Here is a 20,949-nt window from a genome sequence, read left to right as displayed (position 1 = left end):
TATCACACTGCCAAGGTACTTGACCTCCTCGACTGTTTTTAACTCTCTTCCTGAAATAAAGTTTGAAGCAGGGAAGACCCACAGTTCCTTGAGCAGGTTGAAACAGGACCTCAGTCTTTCCTAGACTGATGGACAAACCAAAGAGGCAAGCGGCATCAGCAAACTTGTTGATGATGAGCTGGAGATCAGATTCCTTGTGTGCCAAAAGGGCTTCCATGATGCGCCTCTCAAGCATCTTGGTTTTAGCATTCAGATGACAAAGGTTGAAAAGTGACCCATCAAGTCTGTATTTTAAGCAGACTCCACACATCACACTGATGCATTCCCTCATTGAACCTGAGCCAATGCCACCTCTGCACTGCTCCAGCATTCAGTTTGTTCCCTCTCCGCTGCCCCACCCATCCACTGCTGGTGCTAATAACCTACTGCTTCTCTATGTGTTTGCTGGGGTGTTCTCCTGAGACAAAGACCTATGATAGCAGCTCTTGGTGATCTTAGCTACCACTAAAACACTAGTTTTCATGATTAACTTTATCAGCTGGGGAAAAGTAAAAAAAAAACACGTTGAGAACAATATGACAAAAACATTCAGATAACTAGCTCCAACCCTCCTTCTCTACCTTTTGTTCTACAATGCTTTAAAGTAGGGGAGCCCTGGGCAATTCATGTCTTGTGCATTTAGGATGACTGCCCTTTCCCCCACAATGACTTGGAGCATTGGTGAGATTTTATAATTCTTATGCTGAGTGTGAGCATAAATTGTGATTTTACAACAATGTGTTTAAAATAGACAATATTCATTGCTTCCCTGCTACCCATCAGGCTTTGTTTGCAAGGTATCACATATGCACCCCTTTGCACTCTCATGCAAATGATCTCTGGGAGACACATTCCTCCCAGCCTTCAGCAGCATTGAGTTCCTGCTGGCACATTCCTTACACTGGTACGGCTGAGGGTTCATAGCCAGTGCAGAGCAGTGAAGTGGGAGTTATAGGAAGCAGTCCAGGGAAGGAGCAGGGAGAGGTGGGAGGAAAAAGCCCAGAAGTGCTCAGTGTAGGGTCCCTGCTGGGCTGCAACCAGAGGAAGGGAGCACCTGGGTTCCACCAACTCCACTGAGGGCAAAGATGAGGCTTGTGGCAGGGAATGAGAGGATTGTTTGCGTGACTGGGAGTGACAGAGAAATGAAGGACTGTAGCTCAGAAGGGAGAACAGCCAAGTCATCCAGACAAAAGGGAGAGTCAGAAGCTGGACAGTTGCAGCTTCTCTCAGCAAGAAGGGCTGCCACAGTGAACAGGAGAGGTGGAATCACTGGCAGGACCTTATCTTGACAGAGCTGATGCTTGAGCTGAGCCATCCAGTAGCAAGTGCCTGTTCTATTACACTGAGCAAACGAAGAGAGGTTAATCACATAAGAGGACAGGACTCCCTGAACTTTCTGGATCAGCTGTAAGACAATGGCAGAAAGAGGGCTTGTCTGGGATTTGAACCCAGGACCTCTCTCACCCTAAGGGAGAATCATACCCCTAGACCAACAAGCCCTTCTTGTAGGAGCAGCACTGGGCTTTCCACACAATCAGGTTTCAATAAACCCCCAGTGCTCTGATAAACACTCCACCTAACTTCACCTTTCCAAGCTCATTTCCAAGCTCTCCTCACAGCTTTGAAGCAAGAAAGCAGCTACACATTCGGGACATGTGAGGATCGGCACCACCAATGAAAACACAGGCTATCGGCTGTGCATGCTCTGCTAATCAGCTCGGAGGCATTTGAATTTCTCCTGGATGGACGCCAAAGTGCACAGATTGTAGGAAACACTAGTGAAGTGAATTGTCCTGGTTAGGGGTTTTTCCAAAGCTTTGGCCTCTCTGCAAGCGAGATTTGAACATGAGAAAAGAAATCCAATAGGGTGTCTGCCCCACAGTTTTATCTACTCAGCCAGGACGCCAACGCTTTTGCAAGACCAGATAAACTGGAAATAATCACAGGGCCCAGGGTTACCATCATAGAAACACAGACGTGCAACAGCAAACTTGGCTCCCAGCGCGTGGGCGGAGTTGGGGGGGGAGTCCCACTGCTGAGCCGCGTGTCTAACAGTCTGTGGTGATACCTGCTCAGGGATCAAGGCAGTGAGGAGGAGGGGCAGCATCTGAGGGGCACCCAGCCAGGGCCCAGGGCAGTGGACGACAGGTGGCAGGATCTGAGGGGATAGTGAGGTCTGGCCCAGGGTCGTGTGGGTGGTTGAGATGTGGCAGGGTCTGAGGGGTTTCCAGCAGGACAGCATGATGGGGGCATCCAGGTCTGAGGGGTCTCTGGGCAGTGGCTCAGAGCAGTGGGTAATGGGTGACAGAGTCTGAGGAGATGCCAGTTTGGTGTTCAGATGGCGGGGGACACTCTGACAGGATGCCTGGATGGGATTCAGAGCAGTGGGGAGCAGCAGCAATCTCATTCCAGAGGCAACAATATCCCTGCAGCTGCCTCTTGCTCCTTTACAAAACTCCTCCTTGTGAGTCACTCAGCTACCTCAGCTGCTTTGAACATGGTGCTCACAGTGTTAAAGTCATGGGGTGAAGCCAATTTTCAGGCGATTCCCTGCTTTTAGTTACCTGACTGCAAAAGTCAGGGAGGCCAGAAGAGGTGAAGGAAACAGGCTGAGAGTCTGGCAGAGACCTTCACTTTTAGAAGATCAAACCAGCTTGTTGTTTGAGATTTCACCTTCCTCTGGGAAATCAACCTCTCCCAACTTCCCTCAGGCAGTCACAGAATTGGGTCCTGCATTCCTACAGGTCACTTCTTCAAAGGATCATCTCGGGGGTGCTTTGTTTCAGTAAAACAACCAGAAGTCCTGAAGCAGCTGACAGACTGAGAGATATTGTGCGGCATAAACTTTTGTGGGCAAACACCCGCTTCATCTTTGTAACTCTTAGCCCTTTCATACAAGAGTAGCCCTGCCTATCTCCTTCCCCTCCCCAAAAGCTTGGCCACCCGTAGGTCACACCAGGATCCTGTTAGAAGGAGGCAGTCGGATCCTTTTGCCTGTCGGTTGTCATGTCACAGCCCATCTGCTTCCCCACCATCAATGTGCTGCAGTCCCCTGTGACCACTGGGTCAATGTGAGAAATAAAGTAGGAAAGGACAATGAAGTGAGTCAAGCTGAGGGAAGCAGGCATGGCCACTTGCCATAACTTATTTCTTGCTTGGGATGGCTGACAGAATCATCTCCAAGTGAGAAAGGATGTCCTCAGAAGGGCTTGGGCAGATGCTGAAGTAGCTTGGTAGGGAGAAAGTTAGATAGAAAATCCAAAGGTCCCTGGTTCAATCTCAGGCATTAGTAAAACTCCAAGTGGAAGGGCTGTAAAACTAAAAGGTACCATTTCTGCCTGATGCTCTGTAGGAAAGCCTCCTAAAAGACATCCTGGTGCCCAGCTTTTATTTCTTTGACAGGGGAGCCAGCATTGGCTATCACACTGCCAAGGTAATTGAACTCCTCTCCTGTTTTTAACTCTCTCCCTTTAAAAAAGTTTGAAGCAGGGAAAAGCCACAGATCCTGGAGCAGGTTGAAACAGGACCTCAGTCTTTCCTAGGCTGATGGTCAAACCAAAGAGGCAAGCGGCATCAGGAACCTTGTTGACGATGAGCTGGAGATCAGATTCCTTGTGTGCCAAAAGTGCACAGTCATCAGCAAAAAGGGCTTCCATGATGCGCCTCTCAAGCATTTTGGTTTTAGCATTCAGATGACAAAGGATGAAAAGTGACCCATCAAGTCTGTATTTTATGCAGACTCCACACATCACACTGATGCATTCCCTCATTGAACCTCAGCCAAGACCACCTATGCGTTGGTCCAGCATTCAGTTTGTTCCCTCTCAGCTGCCCCACCCATCCACTGCTGGTGCTAATAACCAACTGCTTGGCAATCTATTTGCTGGGGTGTTCCCCTGGGACAAAAACCTATGATAGCAGCTCTTGGGGATCATAAAAAACACTGGCTTTCACTCTTAACTTTATCAGGTATGGAAAAGTAATAAAACCAAGTTCAGAACATTATTACAAAAGCATTCAGATAACTAGCTCAATCCATACTTCTGTACCTTTTCTTTCACAATGTTTTAAAGCAGGGGAGCCCTGTGCAATCCATGTCTTGTGCAGTTACGATGACTGCCCTGTCCCGCACTACAGCTTGGAGCATTCATGAGATTTTACAATTCTTATGCTGAGTGTGAGCATAAATTTTGATTTTACAACAATGTGTTTAAAATAGACAATGCTCATTGCTTCCTTGCTACTGATCAGGTTTTGTTTGCAAGGTGTCACATATGCACCCCTTTGCACTGATGCAAATGGTCTGTGGGAGACACATTTCTTCCAGCCTTCAGCAGCATTGAGTGCCTGCTTGCACATTCCTTACACTGGTATGGCTGAGGGTTCATAGCCAGTTCAGAGAAGTGAAGTGGGAGTTCTAGGAAGCAGTCCAGGGAAGGAGCAGGGAGAGATGGGAGGAAAAAGTCCAGAAGTGCTCAGTGTAGGGTCCCTGCTGGGCTGCAACCAGAGGGAGGGAGCACCTGGGTTCCACCAACTCCACTGAGGGCACAGGTCAGGCTTGTGGCAGGGAATGAGAGGATTGTCTGGGTGACTGGGAGTGCCAGAGAAATGAAGGACTGTAGCTCAGAAGGGAGAACAGCCAAGTCATCCAGACAAAAGGGGAGTCAGAAGCTGGACAGTGGCAGCTTCTACCACCCAGACGGGCTGCCACAGTGAACAGGAGAGGTGTAGTCACTGGCAGGACCATCTCTTGACAGAGCTGGTGCTTGAGCTGAGCCATCCAGAAACAAGTGGCTGTTGCATTACACTGAGCAAATGAACAGAGGAAAATCACATAAGAGGACAAGAACCCTGAAACTGTCTGGATCAACTATTAGACAACAGTAGAACAAGGGCTTGTCTGGGATTTGAACCCAGGACCTCTCCCACCCGCAGGGAGAATCATACCCCTAGACCAACAAGCCCTGCCTGAAAAATGAAGCACTGGGCTTTCCACAGAATCAGGTTTCAATAAACCCCCAGTGCTCTGATAAATCCTACACTTAACTTCACCTTTCCAAGGTCATTTCCAAGCTCTCCTCACAGCTTTGGACCAAGAAACCAACTGCACACTCAGGACAGATCACAAACCACACTGTGTGTAAGAAAAATATAGGCAACACAAGGTCAGGGAGAGAAACAAACACACTCTATGGGGGGAGCATCAGGGAGTTCAACTCAAGACTTCTTGCTCCCTGAGCAACACTTGGCCTTGCAAAACAAACCCGGCTTCTGACAAAAAGCGAACGTCACTTCTCACAATTTTAGACAAAAGTAAAACCAAACAGCCCCACACACCAGCTGCACCTGGCTTCACCTTGCCCAGGACTTCCCCACACTCCCTCCTGGTTGGAGTGAGATTCACCAGCTCAGGGGGCTGGTGTGGCTGGGCTCAGTCCTTCACCACTCTTTACCTGCCTGGTCCATGTGACTCCACCCAGAAAAAGCTCAGCTTGCTCCCATGCATTACAAGATCCAAACTCCATCAAAGCTGGGCAGGCCCAGGAGTTGGGGCTGGCAGGGAGTCAGGCGTGTGCACATAGCAGAGCTTCATCTGGTGTTTAGAAGGACGAAGCAGAAAGAGCAGTGAGATGACTAAAGAAAAACAAAAGCCCTGGAAATGATAAGCTCATGGGAGAGATGATCAAATACAGCAGGGGCTTCTGGAGGGAGCGTTTCCTTCTGTAAGATCCCCGTGGGACGCGCGTCTGAACGTGTGTTTTGGAGTTTGGAAGAGCTTCTTCTGGACTCCAAATAATGCGCCCATGTGCTAATGAGGTACAGAACATTTCCATCCATGCCTCATTCGCATCTCCTGGACAGCTCGTTATTACGCCACTTCTGGAAGCAGCGGCACATGACGACACAGCCGCAGTATCCCCCCAGGCAGGGGCTGCACCCACGGGCTGTCTCTTGATGGGACTCTCTGGATGAGAAAGTAATTAAGAATATTTTAATGAGTCCCTGAACAAGGGAGCAGACTCCCTATGCGTTGGACGCCGAGACCCAAACCAAAACCCTGCTACAAAACCCAGCCCGGATAATGCCCACACAGGTGAGCGCCTGGGCTCCGCCCCGAGCCTCCTGGAAGGGAGTGGCCAGCAGGAACAGTGAGACTAGGACAAGGGTGCACTGGTTTAAACAAAGTAACCACAAGCTTTATTAAAAAACACAACAGGATTAAATCTATAACAAGTAACAACTTTCTAAATGTAACTCTCTTATACTCTAATGATACGTACATTCATAACAGTATCCATTTGACAGCTTGGTCTTAAGTCTTGAACTGTTTTTTATTTTTCCGCAAAATAAAAAGGATTTGATTATTGGGATAAAAGAGGAGGGGGAGAGGTTTATAGGGATGAGGGTTATTAGGTTTTTAGAAGGTCCCTGCTGTTTCCTTACAGAGCCGGGGTGGGGGTGCTAAACCCCACCTCCGTGCGGGGGCAAGTTGCTAGCCCGACCCAAGGGGTTGGTACCTGAGAGCCAGTCAGGACTGTCCCTTTATTTTGTAGGGGTCCCCGGTACCCTCTTAATGGGCCCAACAAGTGTTCCTGGGAGGCTTGTGCTTTTCCCAGGTCACTGGGTAGGATAAACAGATAGGGAGACAGGGAGGCAGTGCCTTCTCCTGCAGTATATGGAGTAGGGGTGAGCAAGGATAAGGGGGACAGGATAAAGGAAGAGGGTTAGTTAAAATTTATACTTTGCTCTATTAAGAGTAATGTAACTATAACAACTTAAACCTTCACAACGTACCTCAATTATTAACTAAATGTGCTGGTATTTGGCTGCAGTGGTAATCCCTGCCTGGAATGTCCAGACCCGGCCACAGATGGTCAAGTCCCCGGGTACTTCCCTCCCCTCGTCAAGGAAGGGAACAACAGAGGAGCCACCCTCCGTTCCCTCGTAGAGGGTCCCAAGTTCCCAGGTGGAAGTGGGTATAAAAGTAAAGTAAGTTTACGTGTCTAAGTCCAGTTCTGTCAAAGTCCAGTCCGGTGAAGAAGAATCAAGATGGCGGGCGGTGGGAGCGTAGGTGCCATGAAGTTGGCAGGCTCTAAGCTTCAGCTGGTGTGTTCACAGTACCTCACCCTAAGGGTGAGGCCAGTTCGTCACACACCAGATCCACCTTTGAGCTGCTTGTTGGCGGTGAGGTCGAGGGTGCCGCAGTGATGGCAGGTTCTGGGTGCTAACAGGCAGGAGCGCAGTACCTCACCCTAGGGGTGAGGCCAGTTCGCCTCCCGCCTAATTTACCTCAGAGCTGCTGCCTTTGCTCTTTTAGGCTACGTCTACACGTGAAGCCAACATCGAAATAGGCTATTTCGATGAATAACGTCTACACGTCCTCCAGGGCTGGCAACGTCGACGTTCAACTTCGACATTGCGCGGCACCACATCGAAATAGGCGCAGCGAGGGAACGTCTACACGCCAAAGTAGCACACATTGAAATAAGGGTGCCAGGCACAGCTGCAGACAGGGTCACAGGGCGGACTCAACAGCCAGCCGCTCCCTTAAAGGGCCCCTCCCAGACACAGTTGCACTAAACAACACAAGATACACAGAGCCGACAACTGGTTGCAGACCCTGTGCATGCAGCATGGATCCCCAGCTGCAGCAGCAGCAGCCAGAAGCCCTGGGCTAAGGGCTGCTGCCCACAGCGACCATAGAGCCCCGCAGGGGCTGGAGAGAGAGCATATCTCAACCCCCCAGCTGATGGCCGCCATGGAGGACCCGGCAATTTCGACGTTGCGGGACGCGGATCGTCTACACGGTCCCTACTTCGACGTTGAACGTCGAAGTAGGGCGCTATTCCTATCTCCTCATGAGGTTAGCGACTTCGACGTCTCGCCGCCTAACGTTGAAGTTAACTTCGAAATAGCGCCCGACGCGTGTAGACGCGACGGGCGCTATTTCGAAGTTGGTGCCGCTACTTCGAAGTAGCGTGCACGTGTAGACGCAGCTTTAGTGTGTTAGATACGGTTGGTACCTCAGCAGGCGGGCCCTGCTGGGTGGAGATGGAGTTGCTTCAAGGAGTCTTTGAAAAGGCAGGAGCTCTTCGAAAAGGCTTCGCCTCAGAGGCAGCTGGCCTGGGGCTGGTGGACGCCTCAGGGGCCAGCACCTCCCCGTGTAGGTGGCAGAGTCGTATCTGCACCAAGGGCCGGCGAGCGCCGTGCGGCGCCGCCTTATATTCCATGATCTCATACATTATTCATGAGGCTATTTACATATGAACATTCTGAAGGTCCTGCTTTCAAACAGGTCCTCCTCTAGAAGCTGCCTCACCTGTATCCAATGAGGAGCCTGGATTTCAAATCCATGATTTTGAAGTGTTTGTGAGTTCAGGTTACCGGGGAAACCAACTGACACAGAGTGACCGTTACAGGGGGCTGCTAACTGGCAGCCTATGTACCTCTTAGAGTCTACCTGCCCCTGTAATGACATTTAAAGGCCGAAGGCTTGTTTCCCCTGGCCCACGGGGACGATAATGCCCGAGGGATGAAAAATCCCTGACATCTCTGTTCTGACACAGCCTGTGGCAGGGCCCAAGACCTCAGTGGGTGACAAACAGTGCGGAGGGAGGGGGAGGCCGGGTGCCAGGGGGGACGGGTGCCAGGTGTGAAGGGGAACCCGACCAGGGCTTGTGGCTGAGGGAGGAGGGGAAAAGGGCAGTGGGGGGGTTGGCAGGGTCTCAGGGGACAAGGGGATCAGGGCACTGGGGAGGGGTGGGAGAGACAGGATCTGAGGGACCCACTGCGGGGCCCAGGACAGCTGGCAAGGGGCAGCCGGGGCTGCAGGAACCCCCAGCTGGGCTCAGAGCAGTGGGGGATGGGTGAGAGAGTCTGAAAGGGGAGGCCAGGCTGGTGGGGGAGGGGAGGAAATCTCAGTCCAGTGGCCAGGGGCCCTGCAGCTGCCTGTTGCTCATTTCCAAGGTCCTGCTCTGCAGGCCGGCGAGCTCAGTGCTTTGAGCATTGGCCTGTTCAACCCAGGGGGGTGAGCTCAGCCCTTGAGGGGAGCCATTTAGGAGTCTGGGGCAAATGGGTCTGTCTCCACCACTGCCCTCCTTCAAAGGGAGGCTGGTAAGCAGGGCGTGAGGACATCATCAATGAAGTGCTGTGCTGCATACGCAGCACCTCATTCAGCTAATTCTCCCCCGCCCCCGGCAACTCCAAAGTGTTAAACTCCTCCAAACTTTGAGGACTCAGGGGACTTTGGAGTACCCCAGGCAGTGCAAAGTACGGGCAGGTGAGCCACAGCTACACACCAGCCGACACTAAAGAGTTGCTGGTGGGGGGGAATTAGCTTAACGAAGCGCTGCCTGTGCAGCACAGCACTTCATTAACAATCTCCCTACCCCCTTCGTACCATGCTCCCTTCCAAGTAGGGAAGTAGAGGTAGTGTAGACAAGCCCTATATAGAGTTAAAAAAAAAAAACTGTCAGGGAAGGTGTTGGGTCCTGCCAGGAGGGCAGAGGACTGGACTCAATGACCTCCTGAGGTCCCTTCCAGTTCTATGACATGTGTATCCTCATACATATATATATATAAACTCTGTAGTGTCGACACACCCAAAATAATCCCACACTGTGACTGGTTGTAATCAGGAATTTGTCTTTACACATTGCCAGTTCACCACCACTGTTATTCCCCAGGGCAGAGATTTTCCAGGTTTGTCTGCACTACAGAGTTATATCAGAATGGCTGATTTCAGAATTATTCCTCCCAAATAAGCCATTTGATAATGAAGCCTTCACGCGACAAGGAAGGCCCAGAATAAACAAAACCTATTGGAAAACAGCACGTCCCCACACCAGACAGCCTAGTTCAGATTAGAGCCCTTGAAGCACACTGGCGCTATGGCGACACAGCAGCATTATTTTGGAATAAACTATTCTTTGAAAGAGCCCCAGTTATCTGTCCGTACAGCCCCCATTCTCTCTTTTGGAATAGGCACTATTCCTAGTAGAATGAGGCTTAAAGACCTCAAAAAAAGCCATCCACTATTTCTAATTAGTTCAGTAACCTGCCCGGCTGTCTCAGGCTGTGTTTGCACTGGCTCCCATCTTGGAAGGGAGCATGGGAAATAGGGTGTTGTGAGATTACTAACGAAGTGCTGTGATGCAAAAGCAGCACTTCATTAAGCTAATTCTCGATTCCCGCGGGGCCCCCCCCCCCGCGCAACTTTGAAGCAACAAACTTGGAAGTGCCAGCTTGTCTCTCACAGTGACTAACCCGCCGGTACTTCAAAGTGCCTGGGCTACTTCAAAGCAAAGGCAGGTTAGCCGTGGCTGCTCACAAGCTGCTAACAAGGTGCTGAGCCTGATTAAAGGCGGCCCAGCCCTGCCCCAGATCCAGGGCTGCTACACAGACTGTGTGTGCCCTGCCCTGCTGTAGGGGTTGAGCCTGACTAATCAACTGTGGCCCTGCCCTGACCTAGGGCTGGGGCTTACATCTTGACTGCCTAAGTGGGATGTGGCCAATCCTGCCCCACGGACAGGGCCTATATGCTGCCCACCTGCAGCCCAGATAAGGAGGACTGGGCCTTATGGGGACAGCTGCCTGCCCAGAACGAGGCAGGGCTGAGAGTTGGGGAGGTCTTGCGGCCTGCTCCACCCCAGTTGGGGCACACCCTGGCCCACACCGGGACACACTGTGTTAGCATTTTGCCCTGGTTTGGCTTTCTCAGCTGCGCCCAGACAATCCTCCTGTATGACAGACTGATGAAGAGAGACACCCAGTGTATCCAGAGGCTCCTGGCCTCCCCCTCCCAGTGCCCCCTGGGCTGCCTCGGGGGCAGGGGCTTCTTGGCCCAGGTTAGGTAGCATTGGCCAAGATAACTCAGGGTGGCTAATTCAATATACTGCACAAGTGTGGGAGAAGGGGTGTCATTGCCTGTGAGCTCTCCCTGGGCCTCTTCCCTGCAGCAGTGAGGTCCTGGGTGTTTTCCTCACTCTCAGCCACCCTCTCCCAGCTGGACACCCAAAGCTCCTGCCTCACAGACCAGCTCTGGGCTTTGGCTGTGGAGGGAGGAACCAGTCATCACATGGCATCTCCACCCAGGTGCAGCTGGTGGCTTCCAGGACAGGAGAGACCAGGCCAGGCTCAGTCAGGGCCCCTGCGTTAGCTCAGTGGGTTTATTGAGGCCAGAGGCACAGCTGACAGCACGGTCACTGGAAAAGCCTGGCCCAGGGCTCTTGGCGCAGGGCTGGGAGCATCTCACCAAGGAAGAACTTTCCCTTCCCAGTTCACAAAGCCTCCATTGTCCTTCTCGCAGAGCGTGGAGAGCACGTGCAGCATCCCTCTGACACTCGCCTCCACCGTCACTGGGGCCTGTGGGTGGGGGAAGCAGAGTGAGGTGAGGGAGCTGACTTTGGGAGCATCCCAGGACCCCAGGGGCCCAGAGACAGGACCAAGTTGAGCCCTTGGCCCAGTTGGAGTCCCCTTGAACTGTCCCTCCCCTGAGTGGCATGAATTTTCTTGTGTGTCCAAAGGCAGGGGGTGTGCAAAACACAGCTGTGTTGTGATGCATGACCTTCACCCTGGTGCATGTAACACAATTCATGCTGTGGGAATGGGGCCAAGGGGTGTGAGTGGGGGAGGGGCTCTGGGCTGGGACAGAGGGTTGGGATGCAGGAGTGTGAGGGCTCTGCCTGGGAGTTTGGGCTTTAGGGAAATGCTGGAAATTAGTGATTTGGGCTACCAGAAGATGTGGAAGGTGCTCAGGACTGGGGGGTGGGTGTGAGGATGGGGGTCCCCGATCTGGGCTGGGGAGCTGGAGTGGGTTTCAGCTCTTGGCTAGAGAGTGGTAAGTTGAAGTTGTCCAGAGTCCAGGATGGGCTTTGGGCTTTGGGGGTAAATGAAGATACTGGGTGGAGAGCACAGACATGACTGCATGCAAGTACCTGTGAGCTGGTGCCCATAAAAACCCCAGAGCAGCAGCAGCAGCAGCTCTGCTCACCTTCACTCTGGGATGCCAGCAGCTTGAGGAACCAAGCAAGCGGCAGCAGGAGGTTGGAAGCCCAGAGCACAGCATGGAATCCCTGAGGGCCTCTGAGTGGGACACGATCCCTCCACGCAGGGCAGAGGCGGAGGGCAGGATGGGTTCCAGCACAGCCATTACCCCTACAATAAACATCTGCTCCTAACACTTGGCAATCACTGTCCTCTCCGAGCGAGGCACCTACCTGGATGGAGTCAGAATTCCCCATGTCTGTCTGCACCCAGCCAGGATGGACAGCGACACTCAGGATCCCGTCTCCACCATACCCCAAGGCCTGGCACTTGGTGAGCATGTTCAGAGCAGCCTGCAGGTGAGACACCATGAGCAGAGACAGCAGAGTGTGTGGGAGGGAATGAGCCTTGTAGGAAACGACCCACCCTCCCGAAGGGAGGGATGGGAGAGACAGAGAGACAAAGGTGTGAGAGCAGAGCTCCTTTTATTTTTGTCCTTCTATGTGCAGAATAAACTTTATGTGCACTGAAGCATGTGTGGATGGCACCCACCAATGAAAACACACGCTGCCAGCTGTGCGCGCTCTGCTGATCAGCTGGGTGGCATGTGAGTTTTTCCAGGATGACTGCCCAAGTACTCAGCCTGTCAGAAACACTAGTGAGAAGAAAACACTCGTGGGAGCTGCAGTCTCTGATGGGCTCAATGAGGACAGCAAGCCACCGAGATGCAGGTGTGGCTGCACTCTGATGAGCCACTGATGCTGACAGGCCTGCAGTGAGCCGTGACAGGTGAGCACACATGAGAGCTGTGCTGAGGCCGCTCTCTGTTATGCAGGATCTGGGCAGTTAGAGGAAAGTGGAAATGTGACATCGATGCTCCTTTGGGGTACCCGACATTTGAGCCAGACGCAGCAAGGATCTGACCCCCTTGAGTTGAACTGGGGATGGTCTCAAAATGGGGTATGTCCACCCCAGGGGGGATAGAATTCATAGCTCCGCAGTGACCTTCCCTGAGCTGAGACTGGCTGGACGGGGGCTGAGCTGCCCTGGCCCCTCAGAGTGTGAGGATTTCTCCAGCGGGATACAGGCACAACAGAAAGTTCCTCACCGGATGGGAACTCTGATCTGAAGCCCAAGTGAATTGCAGGCAGACAAAAATCTGCCAACCCTGCCCAGCACAGCGCTGGAGGCTGGAGTGGTGGCAGTAGGATGGGGAACAAGGGGAAGACACCGACTGACAGGGGTTTGTGCAAGTAGCAGACCCAGGCAGCAGTCCGGCCCTGCTGGGTGTGCCCTGTACCTTGCTGCAGCGATAGGAGATGACTTGTCCCAGATGCCAGAGGTAGAGATTCCGGATGGAGCCAGCCTCGCTGGACATGTTGACGATGGCCGCCTTGCTGCAGCTCAGTCCTGTCTGGGGGCTTTCCTGGGCAGCCTGCTTCAGCAAGGGCAGGAAGGCCTGGGCAGTGGGGAGAGCAGAGCAGCCGTGAGGTCAGAAAAGGAACCAGCCTCGTGCTCGTGAGACAAGCCACTAGAATGCGGTGGGTCTCTGCTCTTTCCCCTGAAACCCAGCCCCCGGCCAGGCCAGAAGTAGGAGCCCCACACAGGCAGGTGTGGGGAGCTGTGGACCCTGCTCATGCCCAGGTAGGAGCCCAGAATGACCCAACTCATGTTCCCGCCTTCAGAGTCCCCATCCAGGGCAGATAGATGGGGGGTCTGCGGCTCCCCACAGCTGCCCACATGGCTCTGAGCATGGCCCAGCTGCAGCTCCTCAGCTGTGAGTCTTTGCTGGGCAAGGCTGCAAGCCAGAGCCAGGGCAGGGGAAGAGTCATGTGGACACCTCTGGGAACCCCCCCTATATCCTGAGCAGGAGGCCCCGGGATCAGGGACTCAGGCTGGATGTTGCTCCCCCACCTGCCTACCCTGGGCAGGTCAATGGTTTGAGTTGCCCAGCCAAGCTACAGCTTGTGGCTTGGCCAGGAGCCAGGGTGTGTGGGGAGAGGAGTGGAAGGATGAGGACCAGGGAGGGCACAGAGCCTCCCCACAGCCCTGCCGGGGTTGGAAGAATCTCTTTCCTCTGCTCTGAGGCATCTCCCCACCAGCTGCCCTTGGCGTGAAGCTAACTGGTCTGTGCCGGCTCCGCAGCAGGTGCCTGAACCCCCCGCCTCTGGCCACACAAGCCCTGACTCCCCGGCCTGTTCCACACTCGGTCTCTGTACACAGGCCAGTGACAGACCCACCCAGCGTGGAGCCCTCCTAGCCTGTCCTGCTCCCCCCCAGCCCCTTGTGCGCTGCCACTTGCAGCTCGTATGGCACCTGGAGTGAGCCCACTTGGGGCCATCAGTCTGCTGAGCACCAGCAGAGATGGGTGTGTAGTGAACACACGGGGAAGCTCATTTTTTGGGCTGTCGAGTTTGTGCCAGTTCCTGCCGCCACTCAGACCCAGGTGCCCATTTGTGAGCCTCATGGGCTGCCCAGGGTGTCCAGGGGCTTTACAGAGATGCTCACAAGCACTCGGTGCCTTTGGTAAAAGAGGGAACCAGCCCTGATAGCCCCTTCCTGCTGCTTATCCCACTGGGGACTATTTGTCAAGGAGAAAGGACACGTTTCTGTCCTCACAGTTCGAAGGGCCGTAGTTCCTGGCTGTGGACCTACGTCCATGACCCCAGCCCGGCCAGCCAGAGACCATCTCGCAGCTCCGTGCTGCAGTCACCCTCAGCCCCGGAGCAGACAGATGCCCCTCTGCCGGCTGGGCCACATCTGAGGGGATGGGGAGAGAGTCCTCTTAAGGCCACACATAGTGGCGGGACTGGGGAGACAGAGGTCTCTCAAGTAAGGGAACTGGGGCTTCATGAATGACGCTGTCCTTGCACTGATGCTCTGGGTGTGAAAAGTGAGGGATTGAAGCAGTGTGTGTGCAGAGCCAGGGCCATGCAGGGATCTGGGGTGAGGTTTCATTTCTGAGAGGTTCAAGTCCCTCAATACACTTGCAGCCTTTGTGTTCCCAGCCAAGGCCCCATATTGACCCAGTGACCCAAACCAAGGGAAGGGAGGACTCCTGGCCCAAGCACTGTCAAACCCTGGTGCATCTGGCCACGTGCTCTCTGTCAGGGCCCTTACCTGGCTCACCAGCAAGGGCCCCGTCACATTGGTCGCGTACACCAGGGCCATGTCCTCTGGTGTCTCTGACTCCAGTGTGTTCAACTTCACTATCCCAGCGTTGTTTATCAGCAGATTCAGCCCCGAGCCTTTCAGGTGTGTCTCAACTCTGGCTGCCGCCGCCTTGATGCTGGCTGGGTCTGTGACATCTACAGCGACAGAGCAGGGGGTCAAGAGCATGATTCCTCCTCTCCGATGTCACCCCCACCAGAGCACAGCCCCCTGGGCCAGAGGGCTTCTTCCATTGGTCTCAGAGGTGGGAGAGGGGTTGGGGAAAGGAGGTGGGGGTTGGGGACTGCTGCTGGGTCCAGGCATGGGGAGCTGTGCTGGAGCAACAAGAGGAAAAGCTAGTTCAGAGAGACAATTATGATCAGTTCCTTGGACAATCTGAGTAGCCCAGAAAATGGAAATGTGCTGGAGTCGGTGATTAGTTCATACGCGCGGAGTTGATCTCACTTAGACAAAGGAAGTGGATGATTTAGAATTGCTTGTGATGCATTGTAGGTGAGAGAAGTCCCCAGCTGGACGTGCAGGGCTCCATCCCAGAGGTGGGAATGCCAGACAGAGCTGCCCATGTGTGACTCTCACAGGAGGAACCTGCCACATGGTGGTCCTGGGGCTTTCCAGCCTCTCCAGAGCCAACCAACCCTGCCAGAATTTCCACTCACACCTGCCTCCTCTGGGGCTGGTGAAGGTATCAATGAGCTCTCAGCGATTATTGACTCTGGTCCTGTTCTCCTCACTGGGACTGGGTGAACCTGGGAGGGGGGATGCAGAGGGGGATAGGAACAGGAAGAACATGCTGCAGGGAGATGGAACCTCAGCTCTGGGCCTGGGGCCGGGCACCCACCCAGCGCAATGATCACCAGGTTCGGATGTTTGGCCTCCAGCTTCCGCAATTCCTGAAAAAGAATGAAGTAAATGGTTATTGACATTGGGCCCATGCCCAGGGCCATGCTGGGTAGGATCCAGATCCCCACTGACCCTGGGAACCAAGTCAATGTCTTAACTGCTTTTCTCCACCAAGCCTCCTTGTACAACAACCTGCCCTGGTTTCTGTACCAGTAGGAGGCTTCTAATTGCCCCTGAGCATTTCCAGTGCCATTGTCTAACTCAGTGTGATGGAGTCTGGGACACAAATCACTTCCCCATCATTCATGGGGACTGGGAGGAGGCTTTTGGAGGTCAGTTCCCCCAGGGGAGGTAAGGGGGGTTCCCCCCAGCCGCTGGGATCTGGCAGTGTCTCAAGTTCTCAGGAGTTGGTTGTGAGTGGGGATTTTGTCAGCTGTGGAAGGAGCTGGTGCCATGACCCAGAAGTTACTCAGAATCTGCAGTTCTGCAGGCTGGGTGTGGGAGCAGAGCTGAGAAGACAGAGGACCTGAGGTAGTGGCAGACAAGGGAGGTGTCAGACTCATGAATTAGGCTCACTGGAGGCTGGTGGGACTGGGTATTGCTGTGCTATAGTCATTATTCACCTATGCTGGGCAAGAAGATCCACAGCCCCTGGGTCGGTGCCCCAGGCTCACCAAATGCTGCCACATCCTCACTGCTCTGGGACCTGAGCTGCCAGGTGTAGAGGGTTTGGGGTGCAACTGTGCACCTTCGAGCTGGAGCAGGGTCTGCAGTCATTGCCTGCTCCAGTGTGTGGGTCTCAGCCCCAAGTGCTGCAACACTGGAAGCCCCTTGCGCAGCTTCTGCTTCCCCCTCCAGCTACTGCTAACTCCACCCCCCTTGCCCCGTTCTCACCTGCATTTGCTCCCCTGCTGGGTCCTGGCAGGTGGCAAAGACCCACTCTGGTGGGTTGGAGTTCCCCAGAAGCTGCTTGATCAGTTCCAGGCCGATTCCTTGATTGGCCCCTGTCACCAGAACACTGCGGAGATTTAAACCAGCCATGGCACCTCCCTGCCTCTACTCAGTGAGAGCTGCACTTGTCAGAGCCCTGAGTTCCCTGCCTGCTCACAGCTGGGGTTATGGAATGATACATCCAGGGAAATAACTCTGCTGCTATCAGGTGACAAAACAGAAAGTGCTCCAATACGCCAGACCTTATTTGTCTATTTGTTACTCCTCCTCTCAGGTGAGCGGGTTGGTCGGTTTGGTTTGGTTTGCTACTTACTCATGTTTTGGTGCAGGGCCAATCAACTTCTGGCTGCCTTCCTGTGCAGAAGGGCAACACCACTGCGGTGACCGTGCTGTGACCGAGGAGTCACTGCAATGAAGATCCATTTTCCACAGCTGTCAGAGGTGCCGTACGCAGAAGAGGGAGAAAGTGGGACTGGGTGAAGGACTGTAAGATTATGTAGATGGAGGCCAGGATTTTGCAGTACAGTTCTGTGGCTTGTTGATTTTGGCTCCAAAGCGGAGGGCAAGGCTGTGCACGGCTAAGGATGTAGATGTGTATTTGTAGAGGCAATGACAATGGGTCAGGTGCCTGTACCCAGCCCCTCTAGAGCTGGAGAAGACCTTACACTGTGGCAAGAGACAAGGTCGGGTTCTTCTCAAGGAGTCTCTTCCACAATCCAAGGCAGCACTTTTCCGAGAGTGACCATGTTTCCGTTTGCTGAATATGGGACACCTGTAAAATTCCTCAAGTTTGAGCAAGTTCAGTTGGATTCCAGCAGAACGCAGCCTGCAGGGTCACATGCCCACCCCAGATTTTTGTCAGGGTTCCCATCAGAATGTGCCCAGCAGCAATTTTTGTAATGTGTGTGGGAGGAAAGGGACAGGAGCTGCTTCCAGCCACAGCATATGGGGTGGGTGGAAGGGATAACTTGGCCCTTGTCTTTGCAGAGCTCTTCTTTTCTCCCCACCCTCCGCTGAGGCTGGAAACAAGTTGTCCTTTCTCCTCTGCACAGAGTCAAAAGGCAGCAAAGAGCTCCAGGCTGCTGCTGTGCACCGACATAAGCCAGCCAGCTCCTGTCCCCAGCTCCAGTGTGGACAGGCATTCTGTCTGTCCTGTCCGTGCGCCTGGATCATTTCTGTGTTTCCAGTTTCCATAGGCTGCTTTCCAGGTTGGGTCTATCACAGAGGCGGCATATTGCCTTCTGCCCTGGAAATGATCCCGTGTGCTGATTCTCAGCCAGTCATTCCCAGGCTGCTCTGTGGAGCACTGGTGCTCCATGCAATGGGAATGGTTGTTCTGGGAAAGAATTTCCATGCTCGTGATGAACTCTTTCATATTCAAATTCGACACATTAACATGTGGTTTCACTCAGGATGCAAATTTTCTGAGATACTGTAGGGGCTCTTTTGCATACTTGGCTTCATCTAATTCTTGACTCCCCCCCCCTCCGTTCCGCCCCTCTTCTCTCTGATTTACCGACGTTGATAATGATTTTTTTCTGATTTTTCAACCTTGATGACTATTTTTGGTTCTCTGTGCCTTAAATATTGAGTGTGTTCTGCTATGGCTCTGGTCTGAAGAAGTGAGTCTGTCCCACGAAAGCTCACCTAATAAATTATTTTGTTAGTCTTTAAAGTGCTACTTTACTGCTTTTTTTGTTCCAGAGAGAGAAAGTTTAATTAAACTCCATTTGTAAAACCACTCTGGACGTGGGGAGGAAAAGGAACTGGGGAAGCCGGGTTTGTCCTGCAGGGGTCTGAAGATCAATGACTCAAAAGAGAGTGTTTGTCACTTGCATGCAGAGGAACGGCAAAGCCCAGGGCAGGAACAGGAGAGTGTTTGTGCTGCCAGCAGGAGAGGTCTCACTCCATCCGTCTCCTCAGGCTGAAGGCAGGTGGTAACAGGAGCCTTTTGGGTACCCACAGCTTTGAGTGTCTTCCTTTCCCACAGTGGCCTATTTTCAGGATCTGCTTCTTCTCAAGCAACCCCTTTCTCCTTCTCCACAGCCCAACTTCTGTCTGATACATGCAGGATGTGGGGCCACTTTAGCCTCTCTTTTGCAGGGGCTATGGGAGTGTGCCACTTCAGAAGATGCTGTGATGTGGGGGGTATGTGTGTGTGTTTATGTGAGTGGCTCACAGAGGGTGTGGGGCTCCTGCTGGAGGTAAGTTGGCAACCAGGTAACACCTTTGTACTGCAGACAAAGGGGGAGGTCGAGCCCAAGGAGTTTAAATTGAAACTGGGAGGTGGGAAGCAGTTCGTCTGGGCTGGGAGGGAGAGAGACAAAGGAGGGGGGAAGGACCCAGCTCTGGGGGCCCTCAGGGCCTCCTCTCACCAGCATGGATTGGACTGGCTGCCTCTGCCTGCTGTACTGACTCCTCTGTAAGATGCTGTGTCCTGTCAGCTAATAAACCTGCTGTTCTCCTGCTGAGTAAGAGTCACTCCTGCCTGTAGATGGGGTGCAGAGTTTGGGGAAGCCTGAACCCCATGACAGATACAAATGAGGCAGTGATATGAATATGCAGCAACTCATTCATATGAAGCCAACCTCAGGCACTTCAAGAGCACCAGTGATGCACAATTGCTGAAGTGACCCTGTCTGATTTTAAAAGCCCACATTTTCATTTATCTTGAGATTGACAGTCAGGAAAAAGGGCTTTACCCCAGCTAGGATTTGCACACAGAATCCTTGGCTTCAGAGGCCCACGCCTTATCCATTAGGCCACTCAGGTAGGTAGAAGCAATAAGGGATAAATTTCTCTCTCAAAAACGTACGTTTCTTACCTTGGAAGACAAAACATTTGCTCTTTCTTTGTGTTTGTTCTTTCTTTGTTCAGAATCTGAGAAATGCCCAGAGATTAACTCTGCAGTAGCAACAAAGCAGTGACCCACACTCAGCTAGATGTTAAGTTACCATCCCTGGTCATTCACTAGGAAGGGACATGTAGGTGACAGGTTCACAATGGCCATGAAAGGCAGCTGCTCAATGGGCTGGACACCATGAGCTGCTTGGCTCTGAGACACACCGAGGATCTTTCTGGCACCCAGAGGAGCGTGTAAAGAAAGGGACGTTGTCATGATCATTTCTCCTCTCCTCCTGTACCTACAATGAAGGCAGCAACAATATTGGAAAGACAAAGAAGCCTTTGACGTGGCCTAATCAGAAAAGCATCCCAGGAAGCACAAACTGCTAGAAGTTATGAGGAAGGGAAACCTTCCAATCTGGCTCAGCATGAGCATATTTAGGAATTAGACCGGAATTTCTCTTTTCTTTCTCTTGTAACAGTTCTGGACTCCTGCACCAATATCACCTCGAAATACATGCAAATGATCTTTTTGTGGGGAATAAATCTCAGCTACTGGAGTTTTGATTGACATTTGGGGACTCTGTGCGAGGAAACGTGCAGGGAACTGGGCTTGTTGAAATCGTGAGGTCCCTTCCACTTCTAGTACTCTGTGAAAGAGACTGGAGGATAGTCACCCCTTTGATTTACTGAGGGACTCATGAAGGAGCTCAGTCTGATAAGAGGGTCTACAGCTGTGTAATGTAAGCCTTTTGTCAGAATGAGTCGGCAGCAACCAGGGTCTGTTTCAACATCGAGGGGTCCCTTTTCATCCATTTCACATAGAACCGGCTGGAGCCCCCACCCAGAAGCCTGGGAAATTTGCACAGCCCTGGGTGCCTCGCAGGGGCAATGCTTCCCCACTCACAAGCACAGAGTCTGAGTGTAGAAAATGAGCTTTTAATGAAAGAGGCAGAAAAGTCATATGGCATAAGCTGGGGAAAATACCACACCCAGAGTTCACAACCAAGCCTCAAGTAAGTATCCCAGCTCAAGCAGATGGAGCAGTGCCCTTTCCCTCTCAGGCTCAGCCGTCCTATACTGGAAAGAGCCAATCCACACACCCAAGCTTTCTCCCTA

General features: G+C 52.7%; 1 protein-coding gene and 2 non-coding genes across 3 annotated transcripts; all 3 read right to left on the bottom strand.

Moving 5' to 3' along the window:
• Window positions 1–1,466: 1,466 nt before the first annotated feature.
• On the bottom strand, window positions 1,467–1,538 carry TRNAP-AGG (transfer RNA proline (anticodon AGG)). Its single transcript has one exon. It is a non-coding gene; the product is annotated as a tRNA-Pro (tRNA).
• A 3,393-nt stretch (window positions 1,539–4,931) lies between these two features.
• Window positions 4,932–5,003, bottom strand: TRNAP-CGG (transfer RNA proline (anticodon CGG)). Its single transcript has one exon. It is a non-coding gene; the product is annotated as a tRNA-Pro (tRNA).
• A 6,286-nt stretch (window positions 5,004–11,289) lies between these two features.
• On the bottom strand, window positions 11,290–17,076 carry LOC142005133 (C-signal-like). Its single transcript, XM_074982822.1, has 6 exons — window positions 16,930–17,076; window positions 16,034–16,085; window positions 15,145–15,332; window positions 13,325–13,483; window positions 12,258–12,377; window positions 11,290–11,403 (listed from the first exon to the last, which is right to left on the bottom strand). Exons 1-6 carry the CDS (start codon window positions 17,074–17,076, stop codon window positions 11,290–11,292), a joined length of 780 nt encoding a protein of 259 aa, XP_074838923.1.
• Between the last annotated feature and the right edge of the window lie 3,873 nt (window positions 17,077–20,949).

The sequence above is a fragment of the Carettochelys insculpta genome, chromosome 33 (assembly GCF_033958435.1).
Source record: "Carettochelys insculpta isolate YL-2023 chromosome 33, ASM3395843v1, whole genome shotgun sequence".
Lineage (NCBI taxonomy): Eukaryota > Metazoa > Chordata > Testudines > Carettochelyidae > Carettochelys > Carettochelys insculpta.
This window is presented reverse-complemented; position numbering and strand designations above follow the sequence as displayed.